Source organism: Lynx rufus, unplaced genomic scaffold (assembly GCF_022079265.1).
Source record: "Lynx rufus isolate CCGP_SWC_20201006 ecotype Redwood Valley unplaced genomic scaffold, mLynRuf1.p SCAF_1, whole genome shotgun sequence".
Taxonomy (NCBI): domain Eukaryota; kingdom Metazoa; phylum Chordata; class Mammalia; order Carnivora; family Felidae; genus Lynx; species Lynx rufus.
The window spans coordinates 101,443,870-101,458,687 of record NW_025814823.1 but is presented as its reverse complement, the minus strand read 5'-3'; the positions used below and the strand labels follow the sequence as shown (position 1 = coordinate 101,458,687).

Sequence of the window (14,818 nt, the reverse complement as noted above, 5' to 3'; positions counted from 1 at the left end):
TCAACATCTTTCTGATAAATCGCCTTTTGGCCAACATCTTGTGCATGTGTCACTGGACCAAATTCAGTTAAGAACGCCAGTTCGTGAGTGCATCGTCTGCGCTCCTCACCTTACTCTCACCTTTCGGCCCTTCCCACCCCACACCCCATCCCCTTGGCTCCAGCCCCTTGTCAGCGAAGCCACCAGTGGCTCATCACTTTGACTCCCCCTCTTAATCAGGCAGCTCCAACACTGTTGGACTTCTGATTGTGTATTCTCTTCTCTCCCCTTCTTTAACCCCACTCTCCTGGTCTTCCTCTACTTTCTGGCCACCTCTCAGGCTCCTTTTCCTTTTCCTAGCCCTCCAGTATTGGACTTCCTCCAGGCCCAGGACTTACTTTGTACTAAACAATCGTATTGCTGCCCATGGCTTCAGAGAGAGTCCCCTTTCTAAGTATGTCCCAGACTGACTGTCTCTTTGATCATTCTTTCAGTGAAAGGTGATGAAGATAAGTGTCTATATTTCAAAATATAAAAGCAGTTCCCAGAACTCAAACAATCCGTGTCACTTATGGACATTTAGCAAAAGAAAAAGCCTAGTGTGCCGCATAGCTTACTTCTGCACAACCTGATTTTAGGCACAGTAATTGTTTATGATAATGTCTCTGCGACACTTGGGTGGCTCAGTCGGTTAAGCATCCAACTTCTGCTCAAGTCATGATCTCATGGTTCATGGGTTCAAGCCCTGCCTCGGGCTCTGTGTTGCCAGCTCAGAGCCTTGAGCCTGCTTTGGATTCTTTGTCTTCCTCTCACTCTGTCCTCCCCCGCTCACACTATGTCTCTCTCTGTCTCAGTAATAATAATAAAATAAAAATTTATGGTAATGTTTCTGAATGGTAGAAAAAATACCAAATTTTAAGTCTGTTAGCTTTTGTTTAAAACAGAAATAAATGAGAGAGATGCTTGAGAAAGGTTTTTTTTTTCCAAATTGAAAAGTCAAAGTTTGGATATTCAAAGAAGTAAACTTCAGCCATAGGAAGACTTTGCAGGTAATAGAGTACCTCATTACCTAAAGATGCTAGATAAACTAAACCCTAATTAGAATTATTTGTGCTTACTGGCATGAAACAAGAATTGATTATTGATAATTTATATTCCATTTTTGCCACCCATTTTCTCAGCATTTCAAATTTAGTTAAGTCTTATGTCTTAGTAAGTAGATAAATGGGTTTATCTAATACTTGCTAGAGGGTTATGGAAGGCATCTTTAACAGTCCTTGTTTGCATTTGATTAAAAAAAAAATCCCAGATTTGAAAAGAACATTCTTATATTCTGTTTGGTTTTTTGTTTTGTTTTGGTAGTTTTGAAAGTGTTCTAAGGGAAATTATATATAGAGTGTTGAGTCCAGGTAAGTCTCTGTTTTATTTAATTTTAAAAAGTATTGCCTCCTTTCATCAGAGCATTATTCTAGGGGATGAATAGATTTGAGAGCTGTTCATGTCTCTGCCGCTGACTAGATCCTGGGCACTGCCGAGCTGAGCTTCTGAAACCCTCAAATGTCTTATCCACAGAAATGAAGGGGTTGAGTTAAATCATCTTGAAATGACTTTAAGTTGTAATAGTGTTTGAATTATGAAACTTTTACAGTTTCAAATTATAAGAACAATAAATACCGCGCTAAAATTAAGTTTTTTATTTTTATCGTCATTAGCTGGTCTATCTAATGTGCATAGTATTCTCGTACACGTGACATCTTAAGGATATAGTATAAGCATTTTTATAAAGTGACTTTCATTTGCCATCTAAAGTTGAGCAAAAATGTTCTCATGATTCTGGTTTTCTAACACATTTCACACTCTTAAATAAAAGTTTTTGTATATTGTTAATTAGTTGACTCACTAAATTTTTAAGATTACTAGAAATCTTAATTTTCCTCTTTATGCTTTATGGATTTTCTAAATTTTCTACTATAAACAAGCTTTACAATAAGAAAAAAAATGACTGTTGAATTCTGTAGCATTGAACTTTGCATACTGGTCTTTTTAAATGGCTGTCATCCTTTTTTTTTTTTTTTTTTTTAATACAGCTTAATGATGCTGAAAATAAGTATAAGATTTTGGAAAAAGAGTTCCATCAGTTCAAGGATCAGCAAAGCAACAAACCAGAAATCCGCCTTCAGTCTGAAATAAATCTACTCACCTTGGAAAAGGTACCCGTGTCAGTTTATGGCAATTTAATTCTGCTAATTTATAAAATCAGTAGGTGCTATTTGAATATAAAATGTACTGACATTTCACTGTAGTATTCTGATATCAAATAAGAACAGCATTTGAGACACATGACATTGTCAGTACTTGAATTTCTTGACTTCTATCAGTTACAGCATATACTAACTAGAGTTGTTGGTTGCACAAAACAGAAGTGACTAACTCTAGAAATAAAGGAATCCACAGAACTCTCAGGAAGGCTAAAGAACAACTTCCAAAATATGTACAAGAACAGGGGGAAGCACAGCATGGCCTATCCTGTCCCAAAACTGTCTCCTCTTGCTATTGTTGGTGCTTTCACTGCCTTATCACCTGATTTCCGTATTCAACAGCCAGTCTTGCCATCATGAATGCTGACTGCATATTACTTACTACCCAGTAGATTCAGTGCCCCAGGTAGGAGCATTCGTATCAATCACAAGACTACGCTCTCCTCTGAGCCCAGAGAAGGGATATCCATCCTATTTTGTTTCTTGCGGTTGGAGGCCAGGTCCTGCCTCTAGTTATATAGTGATCCTCTGCAAACGGGAAGAATGTTCTGCTTCGAGGCATTAAAAACTGTGTACTGTCCAAAATGTGTAATGTTAAGTTTGACAGTATGTGCTGTTGCATTTTATCGTTTAGTATTTTTTAGGTATTATTAAAAAGATACAGCCTACCCAAGAAATGACACAGGTAATAAGAGAATAATTTTCAGAAGTTACAGGATTTCATGGTGTCAGCCACGGCCTGTCATTGTCCACTGAACATTCTATTGAAGGCTTCCTTGCCTCTTTTCCACTGCAGATGTAGCCACTAGGGGGCACTATCAGAAGATCGGTAGGGGGTGTCAGGAAGTTGCCAGGGTAGTTCGTTCTTCTCTTTGTCTGTGTGCTTCCCTTCTCTCTTAGTAGGTGCACCTTTTTATGGTTTCCCCTCTGGCTAGACACGTTCTCTCCAGCTTGCCTTGGGCTGTCCCTACTGCATGAACAATCCATGTTTCTGCGTTCCTAGTAGGAAGAACTGTTACCCATGGTACTTGCTTTTGTAGTCCCTCCTACCCCGGAGACGTAGGGCCTGGATGCTCCTGCTTATCACTGGTTGCCTCATCCTATCCTCTCTAGCATTTGTGCTTTCCTGTTACCTGTATAACCAGTTTCCTGGCAGGATGCTAAATGACAGAACTGGTTTTTCATTATCCAGCGAAGATGCATCCTCCTGGGCGCTGTGCTAAATGCTATGCTGAATGATTTAAAAACGTTCCAGAGCGAGTCAAATAAATGACGAGTCCTACAAAGAGGCAGGGAACTTACCCAGATAATTAAAGTGAAAGGCAGGTAATAGCTTACCATACTATCTAACTCTCTCTTACTAAATGCCGTGAACTCAAAGGGGAGACAAAGCTACTTCTGAAATCAACACATGAGGTAAACTAAGAAGGGAGACTAGATATAGAATCTAAAGGGCACGTTAATAAGTGAGTGTGTGTGGGAGAGTATTCCAAGAAGTATTCAAGAGAACTAGAGGGGTTAGAAAGCCTATTGCATATTCGGGTAATAGCTTGACTAGAACTTGGGAGTTTAAGTATTGTGGTAGTTGCTCAAAAATAACAGGGCTGATAAGAGAATGCTAGAAGTTAAGATAATTTGTGGCCATATGTGGGGAAGACCTTAGATGCTAAGTTAAAGAATTTGTATTTCATCTGGTAAGAAAAGTCAGAGATTACTCTCAAGTGTATTACATTGGCTTAATGGATGTTAATAGGAGTGAGGAATTTTCAGGAAGAACTTTTTGAGGAGGTTGAAAGTTGTAGAGAATTATGGTTCTAGGCAGGTTCCATTTGAGACTCTAGCAGAAAACGTTGAAGCGGAGCAGTTCACTGAGGGGTTGAAAATGGGTAAGTATGGGACGCCTGGCTGCTTCAGTCGGTTAAGTGTCTGACTTTTGATTTCACCTCAGGTCATGATCCCACAGTTCATTAGTTTGAGCCCTGCGTCAGGCTTTGTGCTGACAGCTCGGAGCTTCTTGGGTTTCTCTCCCAGACTCTCTCTTTCCCTCTCTCTCTCAAAATTAAACAAAGTTTTTTAACAAATAGGCAAGTATAGTAGGAAGAGAGAAAAGGGGGTAGAGATAAAGATTTGGAATCACTGGAATAAACTAACCGCCTTGGATTTAGATGAAGTGGTCTAAGGTGTCTTTAGGAAGGACACCCAGACAAGTTGGTGGGAACTACGGCCTCAGGTACGAAAAGCAAGAGTCAGAGAAGGAGGCTAAAAAGATCCAGAGACATAGTAAAGACAGTCTAGTGCAGTGCTAAGAGGAGGGATTTGGAGAATAAGGAAATAGAAGTCATCTCTTATGACAGCCAAGTCAAGAACGGTTGAAGAAGGGCCTTATGTTTTGCAGGTAAGAGATTTTAAAGAAGCAAAACTACAGAGGGTTATAAAAGTTTGGCATTGAAAAAAAAAACCAGGAAAATATGTAACCAGGGGGCTTCATGTTATTAAAACCTTATATGGTAGGTGGAAAATCTACGAACATACACATATACAGAGATATTTTTTGAGTGAGCCAGAGAGGGGCAGAGGGAGCAGGCCCAAGGCCGAGCCCCATGTGGGGCTTGATCCCAGCACCCTGGGATCACGACCTCTAGTCAAAGAGTTGGACTCTGACCTAACTGAGCCTCCCAGGTGCCCCTGAATATTTTTAGATTGAGGATAAGCAGCAATTAATAGCAAGAAGAAATTGAGCTTTGAGAGAGGAGGGGATGAGTGGACCAAAGAAGAGTCAGTCTTAGGAAGTAGAAACGCTATTTAAGAGGCAGAAAGGGTGAATAATATGTAGAAAAGCTCGCGACAAGAAAGGGTGTGGTAAAATAAGTTTTTGAGGGTTTGAAGCAGGTATTAACCAGTTTGTTCTGCTTCTGAATTCACTGACTTGCTGCAGCCTGTCCATTGCCACGCTATCTCTGGTTCCTCTTCTTACCCCTACGTGCACTTAACTGCCAAGCCTTGTTGATTCTGCTTCTTACATACCTGGAAAATCTTTTCGTTTCTCCATTTGATTCTTGGGCCTTTTGAATTTCTCTATCAGTGAACTTGAATCCAGTTGGACATTTTTAACCCCTCTTAAAAAAAAAAAAGGGGGGGTGCCTGGGTGGCTCAGTCGGCTGAGCATCCGACTTCGGCTCAGGTCATGATCTCACAGTTCGTGAGTTCGAGCCCCACGTCAGGCTCTGTGCTGACAGCTCGGAGCCTGGAGCCTGCTTCCTATTCTGTGTCTCCCTCTCTCTCTGCCCCTCCCCTGCTCATGCTCTGTCTCTCTCTCTGTCAAAAACAAATAAAATTAAAAAAAAAAAAAGTTTATTTTACCTATTTGGAGAGAGAGAGGCTCTCCCAAGCAGTCTCTGCAGTGTCAGCACCAAGCCCAACGTGGGGCTCAAACCCACGAACCGCGAGACTGTGACCTGAGCCGAAGTCAAGAGTCGGTCGCCCAACTGGCTGAGCCACCCAGGTGCCCCATAACCCCTCTTTTGATTAAAAACAAGTATTCCACTATTTCCCTGTTTACAACTGTGAATTCTGTGGTACCTACCAAAGATAGCTAAAGTGCACAGACACTAAGCGTCAAAGAGTGTTTTTATTTTACCTTCAGAGACCACATATCTCACAATTAGAACCTTATCTTTTGTGAATAGAAAGTTGGTAACTAGCTGCCATAGAAATACATTTTATGTGATTTCTTTAAATCCCGTTTTCCAACTATACTTCTACCAAAAGGATAAAAATCCCTCAACGTATCAAAAATGTAAACAGTGCCATGAACTTGTGAAGGGCAAGGGGAAAAAAAATGAATAATTAAACTGCCTCTGTTTGAGACCCAAGGAACTCATCCAGCATGTTTAAGTGTTGAGTAAAACACAGCTTCTCAGCTCTGGTGAAAATTCTTGGTAAATTTTGTTTGGAGCCAGAAGAGGGCAGAATCTTATTTCTTATTGCTAAGTAATAACAAGGACATAAACGCACAAAAAGAAAGACATAAGTGAAAAAGTATCTTATTCATTGTATAACTTCTGGTTATGTGAAATAGAGAGCATTTGCTGATTACCTGTTCTCTTCAGTTTAACAGAAATACTTCAATTTTCACTAAAATGGTGTAAAATAAGATACAGTTTTACCAGATGTAATTCTTCATTCCTTTTATTAAAAAGTCAAGAATAGTTTATGATTTGCTTTTAACTAGGAGTGTCTCTTAGATGGCTTAAAAATAATTAGGTTTTTAAATAAAAGAAATATGGAAAACATTAATATAGTAGGGCAGACTGAAGTTGAAGATAAATGCCAAAATTTATGTATTTATGATTATTTGGTAGCTACCATGGGTCCACCCCTGTCTTAAGGCAAAGGGAAAGATGAGAGAAAAAAGAGGAGAAAAAGTACATGATCCTTCCGGGACCTCACTTTTAAAGAGTTTGTAATAAAATTGGAGAGATGCCTCAAGGAGCCTGAAGTGACTGTGTGTGATCAAATACCAGGGAATATGATAGAAACTCTTTGCAGTTGAGAAAATAGTAGTTTTAAGTAAGCAGAGAAGAAAGTGACAGGCGTAGGAAGTTAATTGGGTGATGGGGGGTGAACCAGGACACCAACCTACGGGCTGGAGTAGAGGGCTTTTTGTTGAGGAACACCAAGGAAATAGGTGCAGCAAGTAGGACAGAAGTTCGATTCTGGAACACCTTAAAACAGGCAGAGGAGTGTAGGTTCCAGCCTGCAGGCAAGTAGCAGCAGCGGCATCTTTGAGAGTAAAGTGACCTGACAGTGGTTTGCGGGATTTGGAGACAGAAAAGTGTGGAGGCTGAGGAGACTGGAGAAGATACGAACGTGGGCTAAGGAAAGGGCAGGAGCAACATAGAAGAATAAAACTGCCAAGTTCTGCCAGGGAGAAGTCTCTGTAGTTCCTTGTGACAGTGGGGAATAGGGCATCAGAGACAAAGACGGTGCCATCCACTGAGCAGAGAATGGGACTTGTGGGCCTAGAAACAGGGAGACAGAGAACGAGTGAACACGGGTTTGTGCTTTCTGCCTGCACTGGCCTCTGAATGGACTCTGGGTCCTGAGGTGAGTTTTCACATGAGAAATCTGTAACTTGGTTCATGAGGTAAGTGAAAAGCTTGCCCAAGCCTTAGATCTACTCAAGAGGAGAGGTTTCAACTCAAGGTCTTTGAATGCCCTGGAGTTCTCTCAAATCTTTAGTCGCGTGCATGTTTCTGGGAACTGGGTCCCCTATGTTTCCTTAGAATCACAGAGGCAGTTGTATTCTTAAAAAAAAAAAAAAAAAAAAGAAGAAAGGTTAGGAATCACTGATTAGGTCATAGGAATGCATTAGAAAAGTGGGGTTTGAATCTGAAATTTGCAAACTACGTTTTTTTTTTTAAATTTAACTGTGAATATGCAAATGTGATTTTGATAATCCTGGCAAAACTGATAAAACCTATCCAGCCTTTTCTATTGAGTCAGTCCATGGGATATACTTGATCCCTCTGGGGTTATCCCTTCCTAACCCTCATCCTTGGGCCAGTCTAGGCTACCAGACCTCCTCCAAGACCCAGGGACATGATCACTTTTATAATTAAATACTACCCTTTTATCCCAGCAATATAAAACGATTTTTGCTATTCCTCTGACTTATGCCCTACTGTTAAATTACCAAGTAATATGTATAAATCTTTGGGGCACAAGTAGAAGAGGTCACCTTTGATAATCTCAGAGTATTTATTCAACTTAAGACATGGAAGTCTAGTTGTGAAATGTCAACACCTTTAAATTCAAGCACCAGGGATTTATAAAGCAGAAAAGACCGTGACTCCATGAGTTCATATATTACTGCAGAGAATATTCTGGTCTTTTGTGAAGGGAATTTGGCAATCTGCTTTTCCTTTCCTTTTGTTTTCATACACGTTTTCTGAAGTTTGAATTTTGGGACTGTGCCTTTGGTTTGATGTTCCTGCAAAACATGAAGAGTTGTGTGTATGGGAAAAACTAGACTTGATATAAAAAACTTAGACCAGTTTAGAGTCACAGTATTGTGCTGTAATTCAGGCAGATTATTACATTATCACTTAAATAGTAAAACTGTCTGTTGGCTTCATGAATTTGTTTGGTACTTGGTTTGAAACACTGAGAACGTACATTCCAGAACATCGCCAAGTTGGCTTCGGTTCATGCACAACAGATTGCCTGCTGCAAGTATAAATAACCATTTTTTTAATGGAATCACTTTCATGTTTTTCTTTATATGTTTGAGGAAAAATAGAAAATCAAAGTTAGTGTTATGAGGAGCATTATTTTTCCTACTCTCAGGTTTATTTTAACATTCTTAAAATATTTTCCCCTTTGTCCTCTTTCTCAGTAAACTGCTTTCTGATAAAAGATCTCCCTGCTCTCAGCACTCTCCGAGTTTTGCGGCAATAGAGTTATAAGAGTATCTCTACTAGCTCTCGGGGTTGTAAGACCAAGTTCCATCTCATGATAGGCCCCCAGAAGGAAGAACTAGGTTTCTGAGATGTCGAGTGCCAGCTAAATTGGAATGCTAACAGTAAGGACTGCTTTTCGTAAAAAATGAATGTTTTGCACTCTATACACGTTTTAATACATTTATAGTAACTGTCTGGAGGTTAAGACTGATTCCGTTCCTTTCAGTATAGGCTGTTAGGCAGTAAAAATACGACTATATTTTAAACAAGAAAATGTTCATGTGCCATAATATTTATAGTAAATTATATAACAGTTTTAGATGATGTCGTATGTTACACTGTATAAACTCTTTTCTTAAGCCAGACTCTTTGTATATATTATCTTTCAGTGATTGTACACAGTGGTATAGTGTTTCACTTGATACGATTTTAATCACTGTTAGGTTGAACTTGAAAGGAAGTTGGAATCTGCAACTAAGTCTAAACTACATTACAAGCAGCAGTGGGGACGAGCTTTGAAAGAACTTGCCAGACTTAAACAGGTATGTAGTTTATAGCTGATGATGGATTCTTCTTTTTATGTCTTTTTCCCCTTGATTCTTTAAAAGTATGCGTATTTGGCAATAGCTATTACGTTCATATGTGGACATTTGGATCTGCAGGGCTATTTTTGAGATTATTAAAAGATTGTTTTCTTAATAAAAAAATTAACTCTTAGGTCTTTTTTTTTTTTTTTCAAATTGGCAACTGTTGTCCTCCCCAGAAGAAATTAGGAATGATTTCTTTCACTTTCACTTATAAAACGGCCATTTTTTTTGTCTTAGTATTAATTTCTTTCCATTGAAAGTAACTTTCAGAAGAGAAATTTCAGAATAACTGAAAAAATTTAACATGTCCTCCAGCTGAACAGCTGATTTCAAATGTTAGTCCTAGAAGACCTAGTCATTTATTCAGTTAAGAAAAGGAATCACAATTTTTGCACAATTTTACAAGAATTTACAAGTGATAGTGGTTTCCTGAATTCTTCTTAGACTTCTTTTTTCTTCTTCTTCCTACTACTAAATAACAAATGCCATAAGCCTCAGGAGAAATTACTCTTATTTTGGAGTGAAATTTGCTCAAATGATTAAGATCAATTAAATGCGAGCAAGGTTTTTCCTTAGACTCTAATCTACTTGACCTAACCCTTCAAACTTTCGCCTTTCTTTAATGATCTGTTTACTCGGAGTGAAATTTGGCACATAGGGTCTTTCATAATTGTATTTTTTTCTCTGTCTCCATGACCAGCAAATGCTATTAAACATCTCTGTGGTATTGCACTAAACACCTACTGCTCTCAAAGAGAGGTATGTACAAGACCTCAGGAGAATAAACAGTACAGTTTGCCTTAATGTAGCTTGTCGAAGAGTTGAGATTGTAAGCATAACAGAATATTACACGAAGTGAAAGTATTTTATAAATGTTCACAGGATCAAGGACAGATGCGTGTACTGAGGGCCTCCTGTATTCACAGTACTGCCCTAGATTTATTGGTGTATGTAAAACTTAAGTCTTTCCCTCAGAGAGCTTACAATTTATTAAGAGGGAAGAAAATTATAAATGTAACATTTATATTTAAGAGTGAGAGCCGTGACAAGAACCATCCTGAGGAGGCAGGAGGGGAAAGTACATCTATTTAATAGCACTTAAGTAGGACGCTGTGGAAGAGGAGTATTTGAGATAGACCTCTGGTGAGCTGGTTGTGATTTAAGAAAGCAGGGAGGGAAATGCTATAAATGTAACCAACAAAATGAGTATAGGAAACATGCAGGAAGGTGGAAAGCAGAGACTCTACTTGGACAAGAGAGGAGGGTCAATTTTAGAGGTAATTTCAGGTAACCAGGACTGGAACTTAAGTGGGAACGTGACACACAGATTCCTGGGGAAAAAAACCCCAAAACATGGTTTTGGTAGATTGGTATAGCCCCGTTTTTACCTGATTGTAATGCAAAGTAGAAAGTTGAAGATGATGCCAAAGGCTGAAGCCTCAGTGTCTGCAAAGCGAGTTTTCCAGTATGGAAATAACGGTAGTAATACAAGGAGGAGAAAGGACTTGCGAATGTGGACATCTTGACTTTTGCCAAAAGAAATTCAGCAAGCATTCAGAAATATGCAGCTGGTATTGGGAGGATGATTGGGCTCCTTGCAGATGTGAGAATTTAAGCTGTGGTAGATAAAACTGAGCATTCTTAGGTTTGCAGAGGAGGCCTGAGAGCTGATGATGGAACCAACGGGCAGAGAGCAAGAGGGCGGTCATGATTTCAGGCCCCTCACACCTTGTCATTTCATCCTAACCAAGATCGCAGTAGAGCTGGTAACTGAATTTCGATTTTCTAGATGAAAGAAATGGAGACTTAGGGAAGTTAAGGAAGGTGCACCAGATCGCACAGGTCACGAGTGAGAGAGCAAGGATTAGAGCCACTGGACTGGACTGGGGTCCCGGCTGTTTCCCCTTTATGCTGGTATCAGGTTATTCCATGGAAGCCAAATAATGAAAGGATTTCGAGAAGAAGAAAGTGAGCCCTGGAAGGTTTTAGGGATTTCTGACACAGTATCCAGGCACAAGTCATGGTTTGGCACATCCCAGCAAGGAAAATGGCATCAGTGACTGTTAGACCAGCTCTCCTAATGAGAATTGAAGTGACCTCGAGCGAGAAGAAGCTCCAGTCAGGATGCCAAAGTACGGAGAGGAGATGGGGAAGAAGTAGAAAATGGTGCCTGCCATTAAAGAAGTTACACAGTGAAGGCTCAGAGACTAAGGGAATGAATCATGGGGCATTACCAGAACCAGTAATGAAAAGGTGGAAAAGTGTGAGCGTTGAGGAGGGCATTTCCTTTGGAGAGAGGAGTAATCGTTAATGACTGAAATGTCTCCTTCCTGTACCCTTTTGTTACCTTCTGAATCTTCCCATTTCATCCATTCTTTTACATTTACCCCCTTTTGTCCTATGTATTTTCTACCCCCTTGCCTAAAAAGCATGGGCAGATAATTTTGCTGTTTGTTTCTAGTAGGAGAGGCTATCACGAAAGTCAGATGCTTCCCCGTGAGTTACTTTATGTATTAAGGAAACGGCGTTAAATTTAGAATTCAACTCTAAACTATTTCTTCAAGAAAAGAGCCTCATTCTTTGAGTGCAGTAATCTTCCTCGAGACTAATTCTGTTCCTTATCCCACTAACTTTCTGCTTTGGAAACAACACTGTAAACAACCTTTAGGTCACTAGGAATCACTGATGTTCCACAGACGACATTGGAGGTTTGGTACTTGAAGAGCAAATATAAGCCTTTGCCATGACCATCCCAAACTGTGCTCTGCCACTAACTGTTCTTATAGGGTTAAAATTAATAGCTTCATCAAATAGGCACAATTCATATGTGTGAAAGTACCATATTTTTCTAGAACTTTTTATTAAAAACACATTTATTGTGTTTGAATATAAAATTGGAATCCTCTATCTGCTTTTGTTCAGAGGATTGTTTGTGCAACTTCTTGTTTAAATTGGATTAGTACCATGTTAATTTTACATTGCCTCTGGTGAATAGCCACGGGGCTATAATCTCTGCCAGTAATTTGTCACAGCAAAATCCTCTGGAGGGCCATACAAAACATTTGTGTAGTACGGATTAGATGGGGAAAGCCATATCTTAGATTGTTAATAAATGTTAATGACAAAACCCAGCTGGTAAAGCTTGGAAATAAGATCTAATGCTGGGTGCCTATTGCCAAAAGAATGTTTAAACAGATTTCCATTACTCAAAGGTGACCCAGTACAGTCAATCTGTGAATTAAAAAAAAAAAACAAAACATACTCTTCTAATGATTTAGGGAAAAAAAAAAATCGTCTAATTCCCAAAAGTCTGCGTTTCCAAGCTGTAAATTTGTTGTTGTTGTTCTTTGCTAACTTGGGGAAGTAACAGCTGTAAAAAACAAACAAACAAACAAATAAACATAAATGGGTCCTAACTTAGAAAACAAGGAAATGATACCCAGACATTCTGGATTTGATATCTTTGGTACAATGTGTAGCACAGATCTGAAAGAATTCTGATGGTAAGACATCTAAGGGGAAATTTAGTTGTTTCCGCCCCACCCCTAGTCTCCATGAAGATACACGACAGAAATATTTTTAAACCAAAGGTTTCATTGTTTGACAAACACTCAAGATTGTCACTTTAATTTTTTTTTCTAAAAAATGTTTGTTTAAAAATATTTCTTATCACCTTAGAAAACAATTGTGTAGGTTGAATAAAAGCTACTCCTTTTGAAAAATAAATCATTAAGAGGTATGAATTTGTTCGTGTAGAAAATTTAACATTTTCATTATGTGAGATAAATTGAAACTAGGTCCGCTTGTTCCCAAGACAGGAAACAGAACTAAGATTTTGGGTAGGATGTGGGTCCCTTACCATATTTGTGCACAGTAGATCTGTTTAAAACTAAGCTCTGATATATTTAGTTAAAACAACACAGGCTTCATTGGCTGACATCAGCACTATCTTGTCCAGTCTCCTGCTTATCCACTCAGGGTAATTAATTTGATTAATTTATAAGTAATTTAGCCAAGGATGGGATGTAAATCTTTGTTTAAGAAAACAGTTGGAGGTCCAAGTCTTGGTTAAAAACTGTGTCTTGAAACCATCCAGGCCCTCCTACTGACTTGTCAGCTCTGGGTTATTTTCAGAAAACTTGACTTGAGTTCCTTAGTTTAGTTGTAAGTTTTTCCCACAGACTTACATGGTATGTGTGAGCGGGAGAGTAAGTAGTGGCCACTTTTTAGCCGCTGTTTAGTCTAGTGTATGCATGTTTACATCTCCTCTCTGGATTTATAGGCAGCTCAGGCAAAATAAAGATTATACTCACTTGATTGAGGAGTCTTTAACCCAGAGCACCTGGCAGCAGAGAGGATTTCTTTCTGTAACCTCTAATTTTTGTGTGTGCGTGTGTGATCAGTATTAATGCCATATATGTGATGAAAAATTCAAGGCATTTAAAGGCTTGTCTTCTGTGTTTTAGAACTAGGATGTTTCAAGTCTTAGAAAATTACAATTTTACAAAGTAACCTAACCTAATTGACTCTTATTATTTTTTTCTGTTTGTAATTATGCTGGCTTATTGTAAACAAAGACAAACTTTGCAGCACTGCATAACACAGAAAATAAAAATCACCAGCCAGAGGTAACAACTGGGTCTGTTTTTGCCGAGCTTTCTTTTCCTTTCTTTCTTAATAGTTGCTTTTTAAAAGAAATAGATCCTAACAGTCCAAAGAGGGAAAGAAAAAGAAGATGGTTATGCACCCTACCCGCCCCCCCCCACTTCTATTTTAAGAACCAGAGCACATTATCAGTGTTCTGGAAGCCTTCTGTGCCTTTGCTCAACTGCATCCTCTCCAGAGGTAACTACTTGCCTAAATTTGGTATTTATTCTCCCTTTGCGTTTCTTTACGTTTGTGTGGTTTTAAACTTTATGTAGATGGACTCATTGCCTTTGAATCATTCTCTTGTCCGCCTTGTATGACTCAAAATTGGTTTTTTTTTTTTTTTTTTTTTTTTTTTTAATTTTTTTTTTTTTTTCAACGTTTATTTATTTTTGGGACAGAGAGAGACAGAGCATGAACGGGGGAGGGGCAGAGAGAGAGGGAGACACAGAATGGGAAACAGGCTCCAGGCTCTGAGCCATCAGCCCAGAGCCCGACGCGGGGCTCGAACTCACGGACCGCGAGATCGTGACCTGGTTGAAGTCGGACGCTTAACCGACTGCGCCACCCAGGCGCCCCTCAAAATTGGTTTTGAGATTTAGCTATGTTGAGGCAAGTAGCTATAGTTCATTTTTATTGCTTTATAAAACAAACAGATGAACATAGCACATTTTACCCAGTCCTTTTTCAATGGCTTTTTCCTTTAACTTAGAACAAGACAGCACTGAAAAGTTTTGAATTTGTCCGAGTTTCTCTAGTATTTATATCAAAAAGTAGAGTTTCTGGTAATAGGGGTCGCTGCTTTCTAATGCTTTGCTCAATAGGGCAAAATTACTTTCCAAAGTGCTTGTACGACTCTTGAGTTCCCAAGAGTGGTGTGTAACTG

General features: G+C 39.1%; 1 protein-coding gene across 2 annotated transcripts in view; it reads left to right on the top strand.

Annotated features, from left to right (window-relative positions):
• The window catches only part of CEP120 (centrosomal protein 120), an 80,626-nt gene that overhangs the window by 44,928 nt on the left and 20,880 nt on the right, over positions 1-14,818 (top strand). For both annotated transcript variants that reach the window (XM_047083897.1, XM_047083886.1), the window contains exons 18-19: positions 2,067-2,189; positions 9,142-9,240. In XM_047083897.1, coding sequence (XP_046939853.1) covers positions 2,067-2,189; positions 9,142-9,240 — 222 coding nt within the window. The remainder of the gene's footprint in view (positions 1-2,066; positions 2,190-9,141; positions 9,241-14,818) is intronic.